The sequence below is a fragment of the Typopeltis vanoorti genome, chromosome 12 (assembly GCF_054136105.1).
Source record: "Typopeltis vanoorti isolate ZY-2024b chromosome 12, IOZ_Tvanoo_1.0, whole genome shotgun sequence".
In the NCBI taxonomy this organism is placed as follows: Eukaryota; Metazoa; Arthropoda; class Arachnida; order Uropygi; family Thelyphonidae; genus Typopeltis; species Typopeltis vanoorti.
In genome coordinates, this window is record NC_143560.1 from 104,314,516 (window position 1) to 104,342,450 (window position 27,935).

A 27,935-nucleotide genomic window follows, 5' to 3' on the forward strand; every position below is an offset into this window, starting at 1 on the left:
TTACGGCAGCCAAGTATAGCGGAAAGATCGAGAAAATATGGAAGCTCATTGTACCTCAGCATCCTTTCGGCCTATCGTGGCTCCGACCACGACTTTCGGTTACGGACTTCATGGACACATCTTTCCACCTCCTGTGCTGTCGGTGGGCGAGCCCACTCGCACGTGTCCCCTTCCTATGCCGCAAATGATGGCTCCCACTACTACGGAATATAGCATCACGGGGACTTTTCTCTCCGACAGGCCTCTCTTGTTTCCCTCGTCGACAGCTGAAGCCGCTGAAATCCGTGTGCCTTCTCCGCCATCGCATTGCCGGTCGCCTTCTCCAGCCAGGGATGGAACCCCAACCCCACGACCCGTAGGACTGCATGGAGCACTATCGTCAGCCAGCGACGCAGGAAATACTGACGGAGCAGACACAGCGGACGAGCACCAGACCGCGAGTACAGATGACGAATTCTCCCCTCGGGACATAGAAATCGAAGTTGGTAAGTTTGTTCTGTTTATTTTAATCCCTCGCTCCCGATAGCCCTCCTGTTTATTGCTGAGACACTTGTTATGCCTCTCATCTCTTTGTTACTTTGATCTCGGTTTTCTTTTATACCCAACATCACTGTTTCTCCACATCTTCCCCTTTTATCTTTAGCTCAATGCAGCCATTTGCTCGAATTCTTTACAAATATTATGATGACAAAGTAAATCACTTTTGTCTCAGTTTAAAGCAGGGATGAAATCTTCCAAATATACCATCCCTTAATTTGAATCTTTTATTTTTTTTGTTGGCTTTCAGTTTCTCTCTCTCTCTCTCTCTCTCTCTCTCTCTCTCTCTCTCTCTCTCTCTCTCTCTCAACTTTCTTATATTTTCGTTCAGCAGTCTGCCACACTGATTTAATATCTTCTGTTATTTCTTTGTTTTCGTCCATTTACTAAATCCTAAAAGCCTGCTTGAGTTTCTATCTCTTTTTTGATTAACTACCAAATAGTCAGTAATTTCATCATTTAAATAGAATAACAATTTAAATTACAAATGATTTATTATTATATAAACATCTTCTTATAATTATTGATGTTCTGCACCATATAAAACACTCTTCAAATAATATCTCAATTTTAGAGCTACACCCTAAAATCACGAGAAGGAACCGTTGTTTAGTGCTTACCACCTCAGAAAATAAAACCAAACGGATCCCCTTCGTTGCAATGAAAGGTCTTTTACTTATTTTTTTAAGAAAAGTGCTGCTGAGTTATTGGGAAATGAAGTCTGTAAATCTGCATTATCAAAATCATATCCTTCACGAAAAAAAAATCGCTCGAAGATATTTTATTCAATGATCTCCTCTCGGCTGGCGAGTGTACGGCATCTAAAACACAACGCTGGAGGGGAGGTTGTCAGCCAATAATCGCTAAGAGTGATGAGGGATGCTAATGTCTTAAAGTTAATTCGGTATTGAACTGTTCACAGGGTTAAAATCATTAGCATTCAACTTCTAAAATTAAACTACATTGATCCAGATTAGACTAGCAAACACAAGACAATCTTCTTTCATGCTACCATTAAAATATTGCATTTTAGATTGAATAAAATAAAATCATAAAGGTAGCATTAAATGGTGTGTGTTTTCGTTGATGTTCGTTTGAAGATCTCAAAGAAATGACAATCCGTACACAACGGGAGGGTCCTATCAACGTATTATGAAGTAATATGCCTTCGTAATACATCAAACAATATGCTGCTACAAAGCAAAAACACTTTTCAAAATAGGAAAGACCTAAATTAAAAAATAAAGATATCCAAAAATTACTGAATGGGTAGTTCATTATGTATACCCTGGAATTATTCTAACATCCTTGGTATAGATACACCGCTTGGAAAGAAGTCAACAGACACCACAGTATGAGGAACACACAGTCACGGTGTCCACCTTAATGAGATGTAGGACTTCTTTTCGCAGCAATCCTGCGGGGTATACTTTCTACCAGCGTATGTTTACCTTCCTGTGGGGATGTAATGAGGTCCTGGATTGGTGTAGAGCGGACATCCCATGACCTCTCCCGAAGCTCCAGTTCATCCCACAGTTGTTCAGTAGGTTTGATATCACGGTTCTGTGGAGGCCAGTCAAGTGCGATGACGTTCATGTCCACAAACAACGCAGTTACAGCAGCAGCCTTTTGATATGATGCATTGTCTTGCTGTAAGAGACAATGGTCAATTCCTTAGAAATGCCATAACGTAGGAAGCATTGCATTGTCCAGAATGATCAGATACCTCTCGGAGTTCAGTGTTCGTGGCAGCACCACAAACAGAGGTCTGAGGCAACCAGGGAAAACAGGACCATTCCCTCACACCGCCACTTCCGAATTTCATAGTTGGGGTTACGTACATTGTGGTAAGCAACATTCACCGGACATCCGCCACACTCAAACCCATCCATCTGCTCACTAGAGGATATAACGTGATACGTCGCTCAATAAGACAACTTTCCAAGCTTCCACATCCCACAGTAACCGCTCTTTGCATCACCGAAGACGACGCTGCATGTTGGTTGGGTTATGTGCATCTTGCATATTGCGGTCCTACCATGGAAACCCATCTTGTGAGCCTTGGTTTTGAATGTTTTTGTGCCGATTCGTGTTCCAGTCTATGTCCGGAACTCCGCAATCAAGATATCGGCAGAAGAACGGTAGTTTTTACATACATATATTACAACATGTTTAATATGTTTACCTTCAACCTCGACGATCTTCCGGAATCGTATCACAAAATCTTGTGGAGGACGTCTGTTGGAATAGCCAAGATTTCACGCTCGTGGAATTCACGATACTGCGGGTGACACTTGCAGTTGACTCCCTCCACTTCCATCTCAGTATGGTGTCACTGATTGCTGATCTGAGATGGCTCAATTTGTCAACAATCTATCGAACAGATAGTCTTGTAATGTGGCATTCTATCACAAGGCATCTTTCAAACTCCGTCAGTTCCCTTCTCGCAGCCATTTCAACAGGAGACACAGTTGCACTCATTTGGGAGCATCATATTCTTCCAATTTATACTGGCTAAACAAATATGTCATTTGTTCCATGGCACAATGCACCTTGTCCATGGAGGTGTCCGTTGACTTCTTTCCAAGCGGTGTATATCAAGTATATCCATGGAATGTACACATAAAAAGCAGGTATTTTGTGTGTGTGTGTGTGAGAGAGAGAGAGAGAGAGATAATGATGAGTCATAAATTACTTTCAGTGTGGTATGATAAGTGTTACTCCAGTTATCGTGAAGTAACACTCCGCGACGACTGTAATGAGTTATATTCCTCTCACCAAAAAACAGAAGATGAAGCATTTATTAAAACAGTGACAGAAACGCTGACAAAATACACTTCAGAAGTGAAAAAAAAAACACTTTGTACGATTAGTTGTGATTATGGAGTATGGCGATAAAACATTAATCATTGGACAAGTGATACCACTGTAAGCATCTTTTCCTATTGATGTCTGGGTAGGTTTCAGGCAGGTTAAGTATAGGTACATGCGAAACGTCTTCTGAATGTCAGCGTACTTGAATGCTGTTCCTCACTAGATGCATCCTTTCTTGTGGCCAGTTTGTCCATCTGGTAAAGATACTTCAAACGGAACAATGATACAAATTGTTCGGAAAGGGTTCCAGTAGAAAAAGTCAAATTTCCAGACGCAACAAGTAGACATCAACATATTTCAGTGACCCACTTAATGAACCCGACCTCAACCCAAACGAGTATTAACGTGGCAAAGATCTGTTAACGCCTAATCGGAGATGACTAACGATGCGATGGAATCTGCAAGGGACAGTATTTCTGGAGAGAAACACTTTCGATATCTTTCCCAGATGAGGAGTTGTTTGAAGAAATAAAGGAGATGCTACTCGCTGTTAGGTTGATGTTGCTAATAAACTCTCCATTCAGTATACTTCCCAACTGTCGAATCATCTCACTAGAAGAACATTTCCATTATTCTACGTCATAATGTTCACTTTCTTTTGAAAATCATTCAGCCACTACAATGAATAAAGTTGAAGTGTTAATAACAACTTTTCCTTATCAAATATTATTTGATAACTGACAAACGTATCCAATAATATTTACAAAAAAAAAAAAGTTATTCTGAGTTTTACTCATAACAGCTTAAAGTTTGTACTCCATGAAAATGCATTTGGTTTAAATAAATCAAATGCTTTTAAAGGTGGAAAAGAATTTGATTTGAACCACTTCCTAAACGAGATATTCTTTGAGCTGATTCACAGCTACTGCTCACGAAGATTTTTGTGGTAGTCTGGAATGAGTCAAATAGGATAACAGAAGCTCGTTATAAGTGGTCGTTTGGATGCTCGGTCACGTATTCTTCAAGAGTACTGATTTGTGCATGTCAGTGTCATGTTAAACTTATGCACTTTATAGACAATTAATATCATGATTTTCTTGCACGCATGTTAAATGCTCCATGAACTACTATGCAGCTTGTCATTATACAAATAATTGCAAAAGAATTGTCCATCGCAAATATAGTAACACATCAACACAGACCGAAAATGAAGAAATATCTAAGACCATGAAGCAACCATACATTATATGTATTAACCATCTCCTCAGCGAGAAGAAATCTTAATCTTAACCCACAGAAAAAAACATCTAACCCAAGTTTTTCAACTTGCGAAACCAAACCTTTCGTGCGTTTTATTTTTAACACCCTAATCCGGGATTTCGTTCATCTTTTTATAGTCATAGTTGTAAAGAGATATCCAAAGGAAATCTCTGTCTACCCTTCGTTATCCTTCATAGGTTTGGATCGTCCAGTGTCTCGTTGATATGCGTAAACTTCCACAAACTAATGTAGAGTGATTGCACTTCTGTGAAGACTTCCAAGTTCAACAGGAAATAATGTATCCCAAAATAAATTCGTTACAATTAAGATTCTTTTCTTGTTACCTTAAAAACATACATCGTCATGAAAAGAAACAAAAAAAGAAAAAGAAGGAAGTATCGATGGAGAAAATTTTCTTTAGATCATTAAGAGCAAAAAAACAACAGTTAGGAAATGTTGGTTCAATCAATTTCTTCAATCATCCAGAAAGAAATCGAGTCGCAGTGGATAAAAAAAAATTAATACCACTTCCAAATCACTGAAAATCTTTTCTTATAAACCTGTTAAATAAGCCTTCTTGTGAAAAGAATTATCCTACAAATGTAGTCAGCATGTCGACGATTTAGAACTTTTCTGAAGGTTCTACATCAATGTATAACATGAACTCTCTAAGCCTAGCTAAAGTTTATAAACTTCCTTGGAGAGTAACAAACCGATAAACTAAATCAAAAACATTCTTCAAGTTTCGATAATTTTGATTAGGTGGAGGATCTAACGAAAAGGCAAACAGATTCTTTGGGAATCCAAATGATTTGTCCATCAACTGAGCGTATACTCAAGAGTCTTTCTGGAAAGAATAATTCTCCAACGCCATTTCAGCTGGTTAACTTAACCTAAGTAAAAAAAAAAAAAAGGCCTGAAAAGTAGATCCTATCCTGATGGGGATTTGAATCCAGTTATTTTCAAACAAAACAAGTCAATGCTATCAACATCACTATGGAAGTATTGTGGCCACAATACCACTACCAACCAATCCATTGGGATTGGTTGGTAGTTCTTTGTGTTTATGAACGAAGAAACTAAGGACATGAGACAAATGTATTATGTCGGTTCAGTGTTCTCCTGAGACCGGTTTGTTCTTTAAAGGATGAAAAATCCGAGTCGCAGAAAGGACTACCCTGCCGCCTCCGTACCAGGCCAATCAGCTATTTTAAGAACCTTAAAAAAAGGGCTACTAGCGAAACGTGAGTAAAAAAATGGGGGAAAAAAGTAGATCTTGATATCTCACACGATACTGCCTCATCTCTATCGCAGCACTGCGTGGAAGGCGTTTCCCAATCATCTCTGATAATTTTACAAAGTGAACACAGTCACAAAATTTATTTTAGTTTAGCTTTTCTATTGTTGGTAATAATACATAATGTTATTCTACACCAGAGATTGGCAGAGAGAAAGACGCAGTTATCTAATCCATCATTAAAGCTACATGGCATCGTAACTTGACAGTCGTAATGTTATTCCTTCAGGCACTATACTTCGCTAATTGATTCTCCATACGATCCAACTGAACGCAGTTAGCGATCAGAAAATACATTTATCTCCGCTTCGCTCAGAGCAAAATTGTCTGCTGCAAAACAAATTTTAGAAAGCGAAAAAAAACTTCTCCCTGTAAAACCACCTTTATCATTCTTCTATTATTGTATGATTGGATTTTCGATTGGATTGCGCTGTGAGGAGTTTACTGCCTGTGGTGTAAATGCAAGATCCCATACGGAGGAGAGACAGAGAAATCTATTGAACAACACATGCATACTATAGGCAATAGAATACCAGTTGCTGCATTAGCATTAACAAAAGAGATATTCTGCACATTAGTCCTGTTCAGAACATCTCTAGTCCTGCACCCCTTACTCTGAACTCTGACACCTGTGTAACTTGTTGACTTTTTTTTTCCGAAGGTGAAACTACAACTCAAAGGTAAGTTTCAAAGATCCAGATGAAACTACACTTAGTACTGAATTAATCTCAAAGGAAGTCCATCTATGGTGTTTGCAGCAATGGTAGAGATCGCATATGCAATCAAGTTAAGATCCTGCTTGGTTTTTTTGTTACTTCTGGACGTTAGCACCTCATACCAGATTATCGGTAATTAAGCAGACAAATATTTGAGTCTCACTTCTTCAAGGATTACTTTAAAGTAAAGTTAGAAATGTAAAAAACATTTAAAAAGTTTTGTTTTATTGGAGACGCCCCCTTGAGGTATCTTCAATTATGAAAACGCCTACGTTATGCCTGTCAACAACACAAATAAATAAATAAAATAATTACTTAAATTAAGGGGATATTAAATCCCACACATAGTTTTAAAACCGAATAAGAAACTCAAAGATTGGAATCAGAGAGTTTCTTGCCGAATATAGTAAACTATAAAGTATCGGCGACACTAGCGTTAGCAAATGCAAGTGATCCTAGTACGTAGTACAATACCGGACGACTCGTTGCAAAGGTGGGGGAAGTTCATATCGCTATTCTTAGGTATTTTCCATAATGTAAAAACACATTTCCTAGGAAATGTATGCTGTTATTACATTATGGAGGGAGGTCACTACCCAGACTGGTTTCAGCCTTTTTTGAGGCTTCATCAGTGAGTAGCTAGGCCTAACACCTGTTTGGATAACTCGTTCGCAGAGTATATAAGTTCTTTTCGCTATACACTTTGGTATTAGGTCTAGCTACTCACTGATGAAGCCTCCAAAAAGGCTGAAACCGGTCTGGGTAGTGACCTCCCTCCATAATGTAATAACAGCATACATTTCCTAGGAAATGTGTTTTTACATTATGGAAAATACCTAAGAATAGCGATATGAACTTCCCCCACCTTTGCAACGAGTCGTCCGGTATTGTACTACGTACTAGGATCACTTGCATTTGCTAACGCTAGTGTCGCCGATACTTTATAGTTTACTATATTCGGCAAGAAACTCTCTGATTCCAATCTTTGAGTTTCTTATTCGGTTTTAAAACTATGTGGGATTTAATATCCCCTTAATTTAAGTAATGTTTTCATTGCCGAAATGAAGCTTATTAGCTCTTTATATTTAAATAAAATAATAGTGTGTTGTAGCTCACGCAGTTGAGACAATCCATAAAATATGAGTATCAAAACTGGATATTCAAGTGAACGAAGAATCTGCATGCCGCTAATAGGCATCCGGTTCGAATTCCGCATTGGAATGGATGTTGTAAAAGTCCTTATATAGTAGATGCCTTCATCATCCCATGTGAGATCATTACCTCGTCTAAATAACGTTTATTTTCCCGAGCAGAACATTTATAAGAATAAAAGAAAAATCGTATGAAGAAATCGCAAGCTTTTATTAAGATAAAGTGATAACCAATTTTCATAGTGTAATATCACATAATGTTATAAAAATGATAAACTGAAGTAAATTAGTGATGATTGGCCAGAAACTGAAAACAGTTTGCAACACCTTAATCCCGGATTCTAGAAATGATTTTCAAATATAATTCATATTTTGGGAATGATTCGTTACTTTTCCTTTCAGATAAACGCTCCGATAAATAAATCCAAGCAGTATGGATAATATTTGATGTATTTCGGATTGGAACTAAGATCAGCACTTCTGGAGACCTCTATGTCACAATTGATTATACAATGACTGTGCAATCGGGTAACGAATAACTTGAACGTGGATCAACTTGCAAAGATTCATCTTAATGCTAAAAGTACTCGGGATAAATTTGTGTGACTATTGATGACGGTATGTGCAACACAACGGAATTTATCTAAATCGAAGAAAGCTTTAATAAAGACAGATAATCGTTATAAAAGCTTTTCAACTGAAGGTAAGTTTTCGCGCAGAGGTTCTTCCTCCCTAAAACTGGTTTTGCATCCAGCATAACATGCAAACCAGTCAGAAGAATGCACGCATTAACAGACATAATATAGTAGCCTCATAGCTTTAATTGTTTCGGAGTTAACTCCAAAAGAACAGCAGTTTCTCATGTGAATTTTTAATGTATTTTCTTCTTCCAACCTTACGTATCCAACTGACAAAGATGCTGAGGAATTTTATGGGTTCTTTTGGTCAGTTTGCCTCTTATGAGGATGAAAAATCCGAGTTGGGTGGGTGTGATTTATAGTCTAATACATTACAGTTCATTAGTAACTGGTGTGGCTATTTTTGATACGTCACTATTACCAACAAAACTCACGCAAATTGCTTACATTCTTAATATAAGAATGAGATCTTCACTCTCTAATTCACTGTACATATTGGTTGTCCTCGCCTGCCCAGAGGAGATCATAAAATCGCGTGGACTTCTCCTTGCGAGCACAACTGTCAATATCTGTCGTATAACAAGGAATTATCTTGGTGATTGCTAATCTTTCCCTTAGTTGGATTATAATTTTAAATCTTCTGATCTAACTAATGTTAAAAAATATTAAAATAATCGTGTTTAATCTGAATGCTAAACAGTCTCCTGACTTAAAATTAAGCTATATTCGACGAATTCTTTAAGAATGACGATACATCTTTGCCATTACATTACCATCAATTCCTCCTGCTTCAGTTCTTTCTAAAATAACGAAGAAATTCATTAAGAGCCAACTACTGTACTGCACGGAAACCTTTCAACTAATAAACGATCGCTAGTATTGATTGTTCTGTCGATTCGTTGGTGATCATGTCAACCACCTTTGGACAAATGCTACGGAAATGTTTCCAAAAAAAAAAAAAAATCTGAGGTCTCTCTTTTGTAACTTGCACTATTTTTCTCTCCAATCAAAAAAGGTTTCCATATTTTTACTATTCTCACGTACAATTTAGAAAGTAAACATTCAATATTGAAAACATGACGTGTTTAGTCATATGACTACGTAGCTAGAAAATGTAGGTCATTATTTCTTACTTTTAAAGTGTGATCTTTGCGTTTACGTCAACTCATCTGTACTGTATTTTAGCATTCAGGAAATTCAGTTTCGTGATTTTTGTCATAAAGAACAGCTTCTAAAAGGTCATCACTTTTCTTGGATGATACTATTCGCAAATATTGTTTGTTCTTTTAAGTTTCTGTTGTAAGTTTTTCTTGCAACTACTAAGAATATGCAAGTTTTCAAAAGTCTGTTATATAAAACAAAAGGCTTTGTTTTATTGACAAAATGTTTGAAAATGCAACGAATTTATTTTAAAAATAAACAAACTGAATCGCCTTTTCATTTTCCAAAGGAAACAGGCCCCTTTTAACAATAACCTGAAAATTGGTATGTTAGAGTTGATCTCTACGCTCACCATCCGATGGTTGATTGTATGCGCACAACATTGTTCGAGAAAATAGATGTTTCATAATCCTAGTACATTTATTTAAATGTACCTGCGTGTATCCTACACTTCGATTGCCGAATTAAAAACGAGTTACTTCCTTGAAACCCTACTTTGATATCCAACGATCGAGTTCTCTATATCAACTTTGTCCCAAATCTACAATATTGTTTTTATACTTGCTGTGATTTTTCTAAGAGCGACCGGAATATTTTCGCCTCCGAAAAGAAGAGGTCAATTAGACTATTCAGTATCTCATTGTCATACTGACGTTTCCATTTCTGCTTCACACCTTTACTGCTTGTATTTCTTCCGTCAGCATGCATAGAAAGGGGCGCCAATATCTAAATCTAAACCAATTCTAAATTCTCTAAATCCATAGTTACAAATAAAAGCACTCTCTTACATGAAGACTTTATTCTGATATGATGTATCAGACTATATGTCACATAAATCGACTTTGATATACATCACTTTACTCTGCTCCCGCCAGAATTATTTATTCATTTGTCTATTGTATCACCAACGCATCCATTCCGGTGTTATTACAGAAACTAGAAGCATTTTCAACCAGAAAGCAGTTTGCTACACGTCTTCCTAAGTTACAGGTCGCTTCCTGCTGTTTTAGTAATCCGAAAAAGATCATACACGCCACAATTAGAGCGATTACATCATGTGTAATCTCTCTGATTAAGGAATTTGTAGTACAAATATTTCTTGTCAGTTTCTCATCTTGGTCCAACTGAAGCTGGTGAAAAAGCAAAGAATTTCTCGAGTCAATACAGAGTTCAACTAATATAAAGAAAAAGAAAAAGCTAGTTCATGTTGGAGACGAAATACAGAGCAAAAATGAATTTCAGACATACAGAAATGTTTGGGTAAATTTGGAGAAAAAGACAAATTATATAGCTGGATTTCTGTTGAGAATATGCACTAGTCATCGAAAAAAACCGTTCTCCACTATAGGACAGAAAGAGCTTTAGTAAGGACTTTTCAACTGAAAAGGTATCCGGTCTCGTACGGGAGTAGAAGGGTTGTTTCCCGAAAAAATTGGGTTTGGATTTTTCATCGCAAAACAAGCAAACACACGCAGTTAACAGATATAATACTCTTCCTTAGCCTAAATTATTTCTCGAAGCTCCAAACAGCTCAACTGGAGCTTCTTCCAACATAAAAATGTGCATAAGTTCATGAAGAAATAAGAAGCCTTATTCAGTAAGTTTATCTGGTTATGCCGGCCTGGTTGGCCGAGTGGTTAGCGTATCCACTCTCCAGCCAAAGGGCTGCGGGTTCGAATCCCGCCGTGTGCATCGATGCTTGTGATTGTCTGTGAAAATACTAGTGGTGGTGGTGGTCGGCGGTAGATGACGTTCGTGTAGATGAAGGTAGTTGCGGTTGGTGGATTGGTGGAGACGGAGAGTTGTATAGTAGGTGCCCTCCCTCGATGAGTCTTTGGACTCCCTGGAGGTGTCATATAATAATAATAATCCTATGTTATTCTTGATAGTGATATCTTCACACTGTTTCAAGACAGAAGAGGTATACATGATCTCAAATAGGAAATTACCACCATTTTCTTCTAAGCAGAATAAAAAATGAATAGCACACTAAAAAAAAAGAATAATATCTAAGAGAGCTTTGAAAAAACAAACAAAGTCGAGCAGCTATCAGAGATGAACTGTAGACTCAAATATACAAATATTAATCGGAAAAAAAAACGAAAACGTTTGCAAAAAAGGGCCCAAACCCTAGTGACTCATTGGCGAAATTTGATGAAAATATTGACTGATTCAGGCAGGGAAGCATGTGACGAAGTGCTGTGAAAAGATAGAAAAATCAAAATCCATGGTGGACTCAGGAAGTTAAGAAGTAATCCTTGAAATGAAACGAAAAGGGAAAGCTGCTAGCAAGTGTACCCTAAAGAATACAATGAAAAATGTATTCTGGGGGACTGTTGAAAAAAAAAAGGCTTTGCAATAGAGCAAACAGCGCTATTAGTAGGAATTAGTGATGAGTAATTGCCACCTGACTGGCCAAATAGGTATCCTAACCGCTTCACAGCCCACGGGAGCCAGTTTGAAAACCACCGCAGGCAGGGAAAGATGTTTACATGGTACTGAATGTCATCGCCCATGTGGAACCAATAGTCTGCTTATCGGACACCTGAAATTGGGAAGGATGTACAGAAAGGTTTTGATGTTAAGTCAAAGTAGGGTTGTACCACTTTTGTCCCTTATTATTTAATAATCTGTATGAATAATCTTATTAAAGAGATTATATTAACTTATTTCTTCATTCGACACGGTTATTTCGTCTTAAGTAAGTCTCCTACAAATCTTAAACGAACACATTTAACTGCTCTAGGAAATTTAGAATGAAAAGCGGCAGTGAAATTAGAAAAGCAGAAAATGGAATGGAGATCCTATAGAAGAAATAAAACATGTCAGATATTTACACACAGTTTTAGTGCAGACCGGCAAATTAAATCTTGAAATAGAGAAGAGAATAAGCAAAGCTGGTTGGTGGGAAGCCAGTTGGGAATAAATTTATATGGAATATGAGAGAAATTACATAAACATTGAGCACAAAAGACATGTTTAAACTTCGTGGATCTGGGAGCTCGGTAAGAAGTAAAACAGTTGAACTAAGACTGGAGAATACAACAGCAGTGTCACATTAGAAATGAAGCTATTAGGAAGGAAGTCTACATTGTTATCAAGAATGTGAGCGCAGTTCATATTGCTGAAGGTGACGTGGTCACGTGAATAGAATGGAGAAGAAAGGTTAGCAGTTTGATATCGGGGAAACAGACCCAGAAGAAGACCAAGATCCAGTGGGATTGACAGTATAGTTGCACTTAAAAAGAACACACACACACACACAGAATGTGTACTTAAACAGCGATATTCGACTTCCCAGCTAATCTCATCAGCCATCAATTCAGACGCCACCCCCTGTTTCGACAACATAACTTGGCTTCTAATGAATTGAACTGGTAAAGAGAGGAAAGTGAATCTTATCTGCATAGTCTGCTGCATCTATAAGTGTAAAAAAAGTTTTCAGAATAAAAATCACCTAACTCGCTTCAGTTGAAAACACTTAGGTCCTACTGCTCAAAAAGCTCTATTAAAACTTCGTGATACATCACAGATCACTTGTTAATACTGTCTCCTACTTTTAAGTTTACGGATCAAACTTGGTTGTCCTGTAGTCTTATTTGTCCCTTTCTCTCATTTGGAAACACCCATGAATGATTCCTTCCTGAACAGTGCTCTACAAGAGGTCCCCTGCAAACTGCGGAGTTTTCTTTTAGTATCCAAGTCATCCAGCATTTAAATAAAAGTGATGAATATTGATATCTGAGATCAAGTATTCTTATCATAATTTTGTCAGCGCTGTTTCTCTTTCTGACTACATATGGCATAAAACCTTCTCTTTTTTGTCTACCACATGTGAATGAGCTTAATTTTCATTTTTAATAATCATCGATGTTGGAATGGTGGTAGATGTGTTTTCTACTACGCAGTAATTGTGATTCTTGAGTGACTACTCGAGATGGGTATAATTTGAACTAGGATGCAGTTTTCTTTCTCTGTGTAGATTCTATGAGGCTACCGAATGTATCAAAATCTACTTAGTTAAAAGATCATTGTTCCTCCTTGGTAACTATGCCCTTATTTGTGTTCCACCTGCTATTCTATTGTGGGTCTTTGAAACGTCTCCCTGTCTTTGAGCAATAGTTTGATCTGAAAAATCAAAAGAAGTCACTGGAAGAGAATAGTGCTTACTTTAAGGATCAGGATGTCTAATTTTGGTGCAGTTTTTTATGAACATGTAAGCACGCTGTTGTAGTACTACGGGTGGACTAAGGGTCACATAATTTGCAAGATAGCGGTCTCACACCGAACAATAAAAATCATCTCCAGACTTCACAAGCATCCATTCAATAGTAAGAATCAAAACGTAATGGCATCGAGGCCTGTGTTTAAGAAATACAAACCCGGATATGTCACTTTATTTTTACGTTCAAAAGGGAACATATTAAGCTTCCTTCAAGGGGGCTATTCAAATCTATTAAGCAAACTTTGCTTCTTTCATTGAGAAGGAAACACTTCCTTTTCAGGTTCCATTTATGCTTAGACGACTAAATTATCGTATGATCTGGGATGGTTCATCCAGGATGGCAGTTGGCTAAGAATAATAAATTTTTAAAAAAATTCCGAGCTAAACAATAGCTGAAATAAATATACTTGGTTTTCATACTCATTCTTTTAGGATAATGTGGAGAGTCTTATGACTAAATATGATAGACATTTTCGTCTGTAAACTGCGTGTGTCATCCTGTTATTTTTGTTTGGATGCCAGGTGAAAAAAACCTCAGTTTCCGAGTGAAAAAAATCCATCTCCGTATGACACCGCTAACTCACTTTCAATTATAAAGCGAAGTTCGTCTCCGACTGAATTTATCACGTTTGCGCTTTCATTGGTTACAATAAAATATCAATATCAAAGACAGCACAGCAACACTCGCTGCGATAACATTGCCTCTTTACCTTCCGAGAGGTTGACAGTGAAGATGAAGCCAATAGCTTCCAACCCACGAAACCGGTAAGCATCACTAATTCAACTACCTTCAATAAGTGCAATCTTTGCTTGTCGTGCATGATGTAGAAAACTCGCTTACACCAGATTATTGGATTCATCCTGTACTACATAAGTGTCTCTTCCGCTACAGCCCAAGTTGCATTTAAAGCAAGAGGCAGAGAAAGACGTTTAGTTGTCTTGTAATACTTCTCTTTTTAAAACTGTCTGGTGCTGAGTTTAAAATAGGCTTCAGCGAAATTAAATGTAATTTTCCAAGGCTCGTCACAGTGTGTAATAAAGATTTGGAGCTACTTAAAGTAAATGAATAGTTCCGCTTTCAAACAGAACAAAACACAATGACCAATGAGCAAATTCTTTGTCTGTAGCCTCGTTACAGTCCCTTTATTTAACAACCCGTTTTATCTTCGATACTTGAAATGGGTGTGTTCTCGTAATCGTCAAACATTAAGCAATCTTTACTAGAATTCTGAAAACGACTTCCAGTATTTCAACCCACACTTTATCGTTTGTTTCCGTATATGAAAAAAAAAAAAAAAAAGCAACCAAACGGCAATTGGTTTTATGATAAAGGAGCAAACGTGATGAAACGAGTCAATGTTCATCATTTGCCCATAAAAATAGTGACAATTTTGATTTCCTCCTATGAACTAAAGTATCGTCTTCACAGCTCAGTCAACAGGACACGCAACTCAAGATTTGATAACTTAAACCATTCAGCTATGTCAGCAGTAATGTCCAAGTTCTTAAAAGTTTCGTTCATCAGAAGGAGATTTTTTTACTCCCATAGACTGACACCTTGTGGCCTTTAAGCGACTTGCTGCTAATCCAAAACTCCACCAAACAGTCATTGATCATATTGCTCCACATTTTTGGAGAATCTAATTTATTATGTTAAACATACATGTGTCTTGAAAGAAGTGGATTAGTTTCTCTATGCATCACCTACCTGCAATCCACGTTAAAATACCTTCTGACAAAAGACACATCAGATGTCTCGACCTTAACTCTAAACAACAACATCCTTCAAAACTATGGACTCGTGATCTACACCGCAAATGCAGGCAACAAACAATGGAAATAAATAACGGCAATGGGAGGTTAAGATTTATATATTTCTACAGAAATAAAGATGCGCATGACAAAATATAATAATCCAGCATAGCGAACGGTTTAAAAAAAAGTTCGTATGAATCTCAGCCGACAGTTGGCAAATTTCGGAAAGGTCAAAGGACCTTTCTGAAATATGTTTTAAACAGGAAAGTAAACAAGGTGTTGTTGTAATGAATTTGCAACAAGACCTTCCTCCTCTTCTGGATAATAATGCCGCAAACTGTTCATTATTGTTCCTTCTTTCCTCTAATAATGGCTGTGAGGACCAAAGGGTCCCAAAGGCAGAGATTCCTCGTTTATTACATTCCTCACTTGTAAAGCTCAATGTCCTGTCACGAGCAAATAACTTGACCTTATAGAAACGTAATTATTGTTGTGATAAAGCGAATCCCACCACTCCTGTATGAGGCTGGTTATCTCACCTTCAGTTGAAAAGTCCAAAGGTTCTTCATATCATAGTGCGATTCTCGATCCTAAGTCCTTCCAAGCAAAGTCGTCAGTGCCTTCATATCTAAGTTCGGCATCGTCAATACGGATTGAACTGCTGAAGGTCAGTAATTATAACGGTATTGTTCCGTTTTTGTTCAGGGTTTGTATTTTCTTTGAAACTTAGAAGTTTGGTAGATTAGCGGGCGCTGAAAAAGATTAGATACGATGGTAAGTAACAAAATATCTGCAATATATTTGTTAGAATTACATCATACAAAACATTTATATTGCTCAACAGTCTCATGTTTTTAAAGCATTTATTTCAGCACAACGAAAAGACAAAAAAATTAGCCGGAAATCAAGTTACGGGATCCACTGCCTTCTTCCTCTCTTTACTCCTAACAAAATGGCAGCCAATCTTGATTCAAGCACGTGGCGCTCCGACAATACAATACAATGTACACAATGTTGTAGTTTAAATCGTAACGTTTGATTTCTTTCCTTGCCTTCATCATGGGGAAACACATGGTACTGTCTACAGCTTATCATACAATATCTCGCATGTTCTCTCTCTCTCTCTCTCTCTCTCTCTCTCTCATTAAAATCAGGGTGTTTGTTAAGTTTCGGCTTTGATGTCATTCCTACTCACTTGCTGTAGTTGGCTGACAAATAGTCTGTGAGTGGGTAGGTGGAAGAAGGTTGTATTTGCAGAGACAGATTATCTCATCTTTTACTTTAAATTTTTCTAAAGTCCTCTTGTACTGAAATAAGAATCGAATCCAGGCCTTAAAACATTTCCATAGTGCAGAGTTCCCGGATTACATACCCCATACTCCACCAGCGGTACTAATGCACACCCTTTCACTGATGATGTCACAAAAAAAAATGGCATTCGTGAATGAATATGAGATCCAATCAAGACTACAAATAATTTACCCTGTCCTATGGAAAACAAACTGCAAATTTTGGTATTGTAGTTTGCCCGTTACTTCGCTTCCTAACCCTCCTCTTGACACACTTCCCATAGAGAGCGATCACCTAAAATACGGACAACAATATCGCTTACTGAAGAACTGTGTTGATTATGATCACGCCAGAGCATGTCTGAGGAAGGACAGTCAGTACTACGTGGCTGTTAATTTCTGTGTATGTTCGTAACCGTTTTTTTTTTTTTCTGCTTGAGGAAGATCCGATTTTCCCAAAGAAAACGTTTATACTCTTTATAATTTATCCAATCATGCATTTCTAATCTCGTTATCTTTCAATCTGCCCAAAGGTCAAGAGATCAACACATTTATCTCGTCTGTGATATGTTGTCACGCACGAGATGATTAGTAAACTGATCACTGATCAATCTCGTGTATGACAGCATATCACCCACGAGATGAAAACAATTATCTCTTTGCCTTTCATCAGTTTGAGCAACAAACTAGTTATGACCACGAAAGAATCGAAAGCCACACGTTTTCAGTTCTCTCGTGTGGAAGAATATCAGAGATCTCTTCTGTAAATTTAACCGGTCATTGCACTTTACGGATGTCCTAAAGATGATGCACAGTATAATGGTATAAAGTAAATTTTAATAAGTCGCAGCTGTGGCATCGTTTGTACACTGGGAGAGAAAGCAAGATTTTAGTCTATGGAAATATTATGCGTCTCGGAGAACCATAATATACCAGTTTTAAGCTATCGGATGAGCATCGGAGTTTGAGGATTGTTCTCTCTAAAATTTGGGTTTCTTTCCCTCGCACTGCGAAAGCAGATTGGTTTTCAAATTACCTGACCCCTAACTCTTTCCACGATACCAATGCACTTTCCTTCTTTGCTTGGAGATCATTTATGATTCATAGAAATTGAATTTAAATTTTACACTCTTTAAATTCATCCGAAAATTTAAAGACTGCATTCTTTCATCGTGCCCGCCTCTCTCTCTCTCTCTCTCTCTCTCTCTCTCTCCCCTATCATACAAATAAAGCACACGCATCTCTTACTAATGGCCCTCAATTCTTCCTAAGGCTAATTCATCATTCATTCCTAAATAAAAAAAAGCCATGAATGCACAATAACACAAGTCCTTAAAGAGTGTAGTGATGGGGGTGGCCGTGTGTACCGCTGCTGAACTCAGCCGTTGTTTACACGTGCAGCGCATTGTCTGTTTCGATGTAAGCGTCACCGACTTCACCGCATCACCTACGACATTCGGAGGGAATGTTGCATCCCCGATTTCATTAATCTACAAATAAAAAAATGAAATATATAAAAATGGAATTACCAGGTAAACTCTATTAAGCAAAGAACAGAATCAGGTAAGGGAGAATCCAGTGTATTTATTTCGAGGGGAAAAAAATGAAATTTATAAATTTATAAATTTATAATTTTCCTTACGGCAGAGGCAAGGAGTAATTTTGTCCAAGAAAATCTCCATCTCCAAGAGGGAGATTGCTCTTTTCATAAAACTATCCACTCCTCCACCAGATCTCTTTACCACAGGAGCAAACAGAGTTGAATACAATAGCTCTAAAAATAAATACTTCAAAATAAAATACAGTCTTTTTTGAATGACTCTTTGAATACACGTATTCCAATAAAATGCTACCTTTTGTTTTCAGCATTTATAAATTAAGAACCAGGAAAATGTGAATCTTCGATTTCACTGACTTCAGAGATCGCTCGAATTAGTCGCCCAAGCAATCTCCAAATACTTTGGAGATATTCTCTCACTTAGAATATAATTAAATGAGTATAATGAATAACTTAGAGAATAGAATGAAGAAAGCGTGCGATTATTCTTATATCTCCTTAATCTGATATTAGGAAGTTATCATTTGACCTTAAGACAAATGAGAACAGCTCAGGAAAAAGAAATAACGACATGTGTGTATAGTGCACATAAGTGAGGAGAAAAATTATGTTATAATAATATGAAAGAGCCACCCTGGAACTCATAATCTAAATGCATCTTATTGCGTAGAAATTGCATGAGAAAACAAAAGTGTGAATGAACCGAAGCAGATGACACACACATCACAACATTTAGTTGGAATTACTGAAGGGAAAACGAACTACAAATCCCTCATTACATTGCGCTTTATTTTTAGGAGAAATGTTGAAAATCAGGAAAGGTATGTGCCTATCATCTCCAATTAGACAGCCAGCTTTATGAGTTATATCTTATCTGCAGGCTTTAAGGTCCATGACCGACCAAGCATCCTTGGCTTACAAAAACTTAACTCGAATAAAGTTACCTATTGAAATGTTTCTGTAATTTGCGTATATTGAGTTAATCAATTTGAGAAACACGAGTTTCTCGGAGAAAACCCTGGCAGCTTCATAGGAGAACTTAGCTTAACGTCAGCTGAAAATCCTTCATAAAGATTCTTGTGACCAACTGGAATTCGAACGCAAGTCTTTCCTGTTAAACTTACTGACTGGGGAAACCTAAGGACCTCTCAAATGTATTGTATGCTAGATAATAAGAAAACAGGACATTATATAAAGGCATGATGATGATGATGATGATGATGCATATAAAATATATTCAGTTAATTGCTTTAAGGATTAGAATAGTCACTACTTTCCTGCATAATATTTTTGTCAACGCCTGTTGTCACATCTTCGCTGCCATATATGCAGGATGATTGATTTCCTGTCTCATTCCTTGGGTCTATTCCTTATCTAAAATCTTATTCGACATTTAAGGAATAAAGAAAAAGCCCCAATAAACATGAATCCGTATTTTCCGATGTACAGCTTCATGTAGTGGCAGCAAGAAGGACAATAGCTCTCAACGGGCAGACGGCAAAAGGTCAAGAAATATGCAGTAAATGTGAAAAAGCATTTCTAAAGAATAAAAAAAATAAATAAATAATATTAATAATGAATCCTTTGTTGAAAAGAGATGTATCGTTATATTAATCCTTCGGTCTATTTTCACGCTTAACACACACACACACACACGTGTGTGTGTGTGTGCCTGCGCGCGCGATTAAATTCATCTTCCACCTAAAGACAAATAAGAGCTGGAGGGTTTTTCCGTCTGAAACTCAGGTTTTTCATCCCTCAAAATAGTCAAACCGATCCCATGAATACGCATATCTACAGACATAAAATACTTAGCCTTAGGGGGATACTTACCCTTGAGGAATGGGTCCCATTCTGCCAAACGTGTCCACAGGTTGTGGATAGGGGAATGGCCTCTGGATACAGAGGCTAGCTATGAATAACAGGGAAACCTGTAAATAAGCAGTCGTGGACAATGGGACTGCATCTAAGAACAGGAAGTGCTAGGATATCCAGTGGCATGGCCATCTCTGTAAAAAGTCGCATATTTCCAATGACGGGGATGCGACACGGCGAAATATAATCCCCATTAAATAATTTCCAGCCAGCTGGATGTTGGGGAAGCCACAGCATTCATCCAAATCAGCGGAAGATCGCCATTGAGTGACAACGGTGTGAAGGATATCGTGGTAATCGTGAACGTGAGGATCCATACCAAATCGCTTTAGATGGCCATTGCTGGACAAGGAAGGCAATGAAAAAAAAAACCTTGTTCTAAGAAAATTACAATAATTGTGCACGGAAGAGAGTCGTAAATCAGAGAAATCTTTGTACACTCATTGGGATGTGGAATGTGAAAACCTTCCTACAAATTGGAAAGTTAGAAAATATAAAGAGAGAAATGGATAGATTAAAATCAGCCATACTAAGAATTAGTGAGATGAGATGGAGTGGAAGTGGAGGCTTCCGGAGTGGCGACTGTAGAATCATTATTTAATGGTGTGACAGGAAAAGAATGGAGTCGCAATAGTCTTCAATAAAGAATGGAGAAGAATCAGTAAAATATAGCAGCAGACTCATAATGATAAAACTCGAAGCAAATCCAACAAATATATTAATAAGAATACAAGCATACATGCCTACCACAGTGATGACGAAGTTGTAAAAACATATGCAAATATAGAGTACTTGATAAAACTCGCTAAAAATGAAGACAACCTAACTGTCATGGGTGATTGGAATGCAATCATAGGAGAAGGGAAGGATCGCAGAGAAATGAAAAAATATGGACTGGGATGCGGAAATGACAGAGGTGATAGGCTTTTATAGTTCAGCCAGTAATTTCATGTTATAATCACCGACAAATGGTTTCAGATACCAAAAAAAGAAGGTATAGTTGGAAAATGTTATAGGAAGGTATCAAATATGTTGTATTATGACAAGATATGATATAAAATTAAAGTAAAAAAGTTACCCTGGAGTTACGTGAAATACACGGAATAGCTTCGTTATTGTAAAATTTATTAATGTAAAAAGTTACGTGCAAAGGTTACCCTGGATCTGATGTAGACAAAGACCACAATTTGGTGTTATCGAAATGTAGTTTGAAATTCAAAAAACTATTAAAATCAAGGGAAAATGCCCAAATGAAACCTGGATAACCTGAATATATAGGAACACTATAGAGCCTATAAAAAAAAATACTGATGCAATCATTAAAATAGGAGAAAGCGGAAAGATAAATACCGAATAAAAGTGGAACCATTTTAAGGACACAGTCACCAAAGCAGCCCATGACTGCATAGGAATTTGAAAACGATCAACAAAAAAGCATTTGATCAACCAAGACATTCTAAACCTAACAAATGAAAGAAGAAAATACAAAACCTCTCAACATAAAGAAAGTAGGGGGAAATATAAACAACTAAAAATAATATGATAAACAGAAAATGTAAAGAAGCAAAAGAGCTGGAGGGTTTTTTCCGTCTGAAACTCAGGTTTTTCATCCCTCAAAATAGTCAATGGCATAAAGAGAAGTGCAAAGAAATTGAAGATTTAACCAAGATTGGGAGAAATTGGCCCAACAATATTATAAGATGAATATGAGTGGGTGCTGAACGAACTATCTTCTAACAACCACCGGGCATTAATAACATTCCCTCAGAATTAATAAAATATTCAGGAAATATAACTAAATCATAGTTATTCAAGATCATAAAAGATATATATGAAATTGGAATAATTCCCAAAGACTTCTCTTTCATTCCCATTCTTAAAATAAATAATGCAGACAAGTTTGAAAATCATCGAACAGTAAATCTGATATCACATGCGTAAAAAATATTGCTAAAAGTTATACAAAAATATTAACAAGTAAGGCTAAGGAAAAACAGAGAACCATCAACTGGAACAAGTTCACTCCTTTAAATACTTGGGATCATATATACAAGATGGTAGAGTAGACAGAAATTAACAACAGGATAAGAGGGGGAACAAAGCTATTCTATGCAATTGAAAGCTCCACTCCTAGATAAGAAAGAAGTCACCCAGATTACCAAACTGGCAGTGTACCGTTCAGTGTTTCTACCAACATTAACATACAGTTGCGAGTCTTGGTGTTTAATAAGAGGAAACACAAACAAACTACAAACAATCGAAATGAAATATTGTAGGAAAGTGGCGCGAAAAACAAGACTAGATCGAATAAGAAATCAAACCATAAGAGACAGCCTTCAAGTTGCACCTCTGAACCAATTCCTAACACAAGCCCAAATGAGATGTTTTGGACATCTTAATCGAATGGAAGAAAGAAGAATATCAAAAACTGTATACGAAAGCCAGAAAAAAGGGAAAAGAAACATAGGCAAACCCAGGAAAGGTTGGCAAAAGGAAATTAAAGAAAAATTGGAAAAGAAGGGAATTAACTGGAAGGAAACAAAACAACAAACCGTGGACAGGACGGCATGGAAATCTGTTTGGCAAAATCTCGACTCTTAAAAGCACAAGAGACGAAGAAGAAGAAGAAGGCTGAGGAATACATCATCAATGACCAGTTTGGATTCAGGAAACAATTCAGAATAAAATACTCTGATAGTTTTCTTTGACTTGGAAGAAAACCCTCGATGGTTAGACAAGAACTAAATCCATAATTTAAAAACAGTAAATGTAGACATGAGAGATAGAAGACTCATATTTAATCTCTACTAGCACCAAAAAGCCCAAATAGAAACAATAAACAGCAACAATACGTAAAGCTGTAAGACAAGAGTGTTCTCTTTCTCCAATATGATTTAATATGTACATTAAAGAAGCAATAAAACAAATTAACAGAATTAATCAAAGACGATAGAAGAAGCTAATCAGATATAAAAGCCAAAATTAGTCAAAAAGATTTCTACAATAGAAGAGACATTTTACTAATAAAAAAACTCAGCATTCAACTAAAAAAGAGACGAGACCGGTGATAATACACATATGTGAAAACGTTGGAGGCATTTGAATTTTCTTGATGGAGAAGGATGATCAGAATTAGTTGGATAGAAAGATAGCCTAATGAAGAAGTCCTAAACATGGTTCAAGAATAGCGGTTAGTATGAACCACATCGATAAGAGAAGAAAACGCCTAATTGGATACCACGCTGCCACCAACCAACCTCGGTTTGATGCACCCAAGAAGAGGGATGCAGCAGGGGAATGGCAAGCCGCTGTATTAAATGGCCTAAAGCCTCTAATCGTGAGATTCAACCCGTCCTGGACGAATGAAAACTGGATGAATGTATTGTGAGATGCCCTTTATTCCTTAATGGTTCCACGTATTTTTAAGCACGTCACTGTCAAGCTAGTGATTCACAAAATATTCATCCCGAAGATTTGAGGACAGGTATATCTCCTTCACATCTCCTTGATGTGAAGTCCTCTTCTTCAATTGCATTTTGTTGCCACTTACAAAGTGAATTTTAAAAATGCCTTGCATCCAATCTGAACTTCCAGCAAGTTTAACGTAAACAGTCTGGTAATAATTTGTTATTGAAGATCAGGCAACAAAACAGAGTCGACTGAAATTATACTATTTGTATCATTTCATGTACAATTCATGAAAGTTCCCTTATGGAAAAAATGCTTCAACTATCGTAAAACTTTCTGGTCTGTATCAGCACAAGAGACGAAGAACTTATCACTCTACTGATAAGTTCTTCGCGAACTCTTTCCCAACAATTAAAGACAGTTTCTTGACATCATATTTTGCATAATTCATGAGTTATCTCGAGGTTTCTTTTTGTGAACTGTTTGATTGGTGCATTCTACTATAATGTTTCCGCTACACCTCCAGACCACTCAAATCCATTTGATCCTATTTTAATTCTTCATTTGGAAGTTATATTTACAGTCCTCATAATAACTACTGGCTTCACTTTGCTTGTCTCTATAAACTCTACTGATGATATCATTTACAGCCTCCAACTCCATGCTTCACTTAGCACTTGCGAACGGTTGAACGCACGAGGAATGGCGGAAAATTGAGAATTTAAATACCGAGGAAATGTTCTTTTTCATTTGAAAAAGAATAATTTAAAAAAGGCGCAGTTTTTAAAGAGGCTAACAGTTCTAAAACTCAAATTGTCTAAGCTTTAAACTGTTAGCCAGTCTCATACGGAGACGGCATTAAGTCTGTTAACTGAGTGTGTTCTTTGGCTGGTTGGCCTGTTTTGTGTGATGAAAAATCCCAGTTTTCAGGAAGAAAAACCATTCTCATCCCCCTCCGACTTCCTACGGAACTCACTTTCAGTTGAAAGTCCCCTTTAATGATTCTTCATGTTCCGAGCAGGATTCGAACCCAGTCCAGTCGAAAGGACATCTTTAGCCACGGAAGCTTCCCTTGAAAGTATACTGTGGGTGTTCAGCAGGCACCCATAACGATGATTTTTGTGATAGGCACATCATCGTTAGCGATGAGATCTGAATTTATTGATTACATCGCATGCGACCTCGCTTTGTCTGCGAGCTAAAAGTGAACTGAACTCCATGACATGGAAGAATGCGGGATCCTTAACATCAAAAAAAAACTAAAAATACCCCTTTACTAAGAACATTAACCATCTTTTGTGATGTCTAAGGAATTCACCAGGTGGATTCCTCGTCCCAAAAGCAACGAGTTTGGTTTTTTTTTACAACAGAAAGTAAATGACGATGACTGACGAAAAGAATGTTGACAAACGGTGTGAACAAACTCCTTCAGCCTCTCGGTCAAAAGGCATTTTTGACGCTTTAGTGATGACTTGACTTTATTCCCTTTACCAAGACTGTTTTTTTTGGGGGGGGGTGTAATTCCCTTTTTTTCTGTGTGAGAAATACCCTAAGTGGATTAGAGATTGCGTATAAAAATAATACTAAAGTGCGAGTAGAGCAAAGAACTGTACTTCAAGCCTGACAGTGACCTTGTGCACCTTAATTCGAAGGTGTCTTCTTGTGTATCAGCCAACACAAGAGGGATCAGATCACTTATAACACGGTAGCGCCGTGTGTGGGTAGGGAGAACGAAAGAATGTGTTACTTGAGGAAGTAGGGGAGTGTGTTCTTTGGGTTGCATTCATTGTGTGATTCAAAAGTATCATGTTTCAAAAAAACATTTTTTGGATTCTGATTTCATTCTGGACCTCGTGTTGTCCCTTTGAACTATCCCCAAAACTCTATAAATATAGATTCGTAAAATACTAAGAATGTACAGTAATCATTATGATCCTTACGTTTTGCACGGGATTAGCGTCGAGGTAGGAAAATCTGACACTCAAAAATAGTAACAAAAATCTCAAGAAAAATTCGTATACTTAAGTTCATTTTTCAAAGTTAAAAGAAATCCTTATAACTTTAGGAAGAAGTTACAAGAAACCTCCGGAAACCAACAGGTGCGTTTCGTAACCCCATAAAACAAAATAAGAATCCCCCTTCTCCTAGAAAACTTAATGAGGAGGTTATAAGACACGTGAAATGCTTTAATAAGACCTTTCATTGCAACGTGCGATCTCGAATGGTTGTACTGGATGGTGTGATAAACAGAAAACTTTATTTCAAAGAGAGAGAAAGAGAGAGAGATTGTAAGCATGTTATTTAGCGAGAACTGTGAGAAATGTATCATTAGGCAATGATAAGCTAAAAAAAAATGCTGTTGTCACGTGGGAGACGGAGGACATAAATTTAAGCTTCTCTTAAGGGAAATCAAGAGAAACATTTTACAAATGTGACCGCTGCGATCTCGGTGGGCGGCGTGTTTCTCCTTCCCCCGCATCCATCACAGAACAAGAAACCGAACACAAACATTGATTTATCAACTCCTCCATTTATCACCCGCCATTCTTCGCTGCGGAATCCGCGTCAATCAATGAGTCTTACACAACTAAAGTCACTGCTTTTATCAAAGTACAGTAAAAAAAATAAATTCTACTCCTGTATTCATTTCTTTTTCGTCTCTTTTCTCTCTCTCCCTCTCTCTCTCTCTCTTTCTCTCTCTCTCTCTCTCTCTCTCTCTCTCTCTCTCTCTCTCTCTCTCTCTCTCTCTCTCTCTTTCGTAGCTTCCACCCCATTGACCAACAACAAGGACCCCGGGGACAAAAGGGAAGATAAGAGCTCCGTCTCTGGGAGCAGCAGCACGTGCGTGAAGAAATCCCGCCACGCCAAATCCGTTCGACTGAGCATCAACGCCAGAGAGCGACGAAGGATGCACGATTTGAACGACGCCCTCGACGAACTGCGATCCGTCATCCCGTACGCCCACTCGCCGTCGGTCCGCAAGCTCTCGAAGATCGCCACCCTCCTACTGGCCAAGAACTACATCCTGATGCAGGCGAACGCTCTCGAGGAGATGCGCCGTATCATCGCCTACATGAACCAAGCCGGCGTTCCTCTTCCGCCAGCTGCCGCGGCCGCAGCGGCGGCGGCGGCTGCTCTACCGACGCTGACGCAAGCCAGCTTCGGCGATGCCTACGGTTTTGGCCGGACGTCTGTGCCTGCCGAAAAGGGGCCCGCCAACAGTTCCATGGCACAAGTTCCCGCAGTCTTCGTCGGGGGAGCTCCGCCTCCGACTGCTCCCTGTACTCAGTGTAACGACAAGGCCTGACCACCCCGCAATTTGGCTGCAAACGAAGGTGGGCGACGACCTCTTCACTGATGCAGCCGGAAGTGCATCACGCTGTTTAGTTATGGACTGCCATCCAGGATGCCGTTAATTACGTGTGACCTTTCCGTAACCCAAGTTGATAATTCGGAGTTCTTCAGGGCCTTATTTCCGTTACGTGGTGGAACTGTTTGCAGTTTGCTAATGTGGGTTCTTAGGGTATGCACACACAATACTTTTTCTCTTTTCTGTTCTTTACTTAACAACGAACTAGCAAAGCGGAAGACCCAAAGATGTGTTTAACCTTGCAGCTAAACGAGTGTGTTGTTGTTGTTCATCTTCTGTGTGGTATGTTTCGATCCACCACTTATGTCTGTAAATGTCACACAATCTTTGTGCTTTGCTTCACCATCGAAGAATGCTGTATATTCGTAGTCAGAATAATAAAATGTTTACCTTCTCACTGAGTCAGTCAGTCACTGTGTGCTTAAATCACATACACATATACAAAAAGAGAGAAAGAAAGAGAGAGAGAGAGAGAGAGGGAGATCAAGCCAGCTTACCTTAACATTGGGGTAAAAAGGAGAACTTGCACTCTCTCATACAATTCCATCCTTCTTGCTAGCTTCGTACTCTTTCTCGTTTCTTTTTTCTCTCAAAGTATTAATAGCACTCACAGATCATAACAATCGTTTTCGTTTTTTAGTGGAGGCGAGCCTAGTTTCTACTTTTTGAAATTGCAACATTCATAGACTACTAAATAGATGAACATTGCATGGATTGTAGATGCGTACTGTATAAAGATTAATATAGAAACTTAGAGTGTGTGAAGATAAGTCATTGGATTCAGTTGGAAGGTTTGTGACAGTACGAATTTACTTTTTTGGTAAACAAGAAAAGATGCAGGTTTAACAAATATAAAAAAACAATCGCTGTCATCCTCTGAA

At 37.9% G+C, this 27,935-nt stretch overlaps 1 protein-coding gene across 1 annotated transcript; it reads left to right on the forward strand.

Annotated features, from left to right (window-relative positions):
* On the forward strand, positions 1 to 27,451 carry Oli (basic helix-loop-helix family member olig). The gene is made up of 2 exons (XM_090401993.1): positions 1 to 485; positions 26,447 to 27,451. The coding sequence occupies exons 1-2, from the start codon at positions 38 to 40 to the stop codon at positions 26,989 to 26,991; spliced, it is 993 nt and encodes a 330-aa protein (XP_090258119.1). The 5' UTR covers positions 1 to 37; the 3' UTR covers positions 26,992 to 27,451.
* The last annotated feature ends 484 nt before the right edge of the window (positions 27,452 to 27,935 follow it).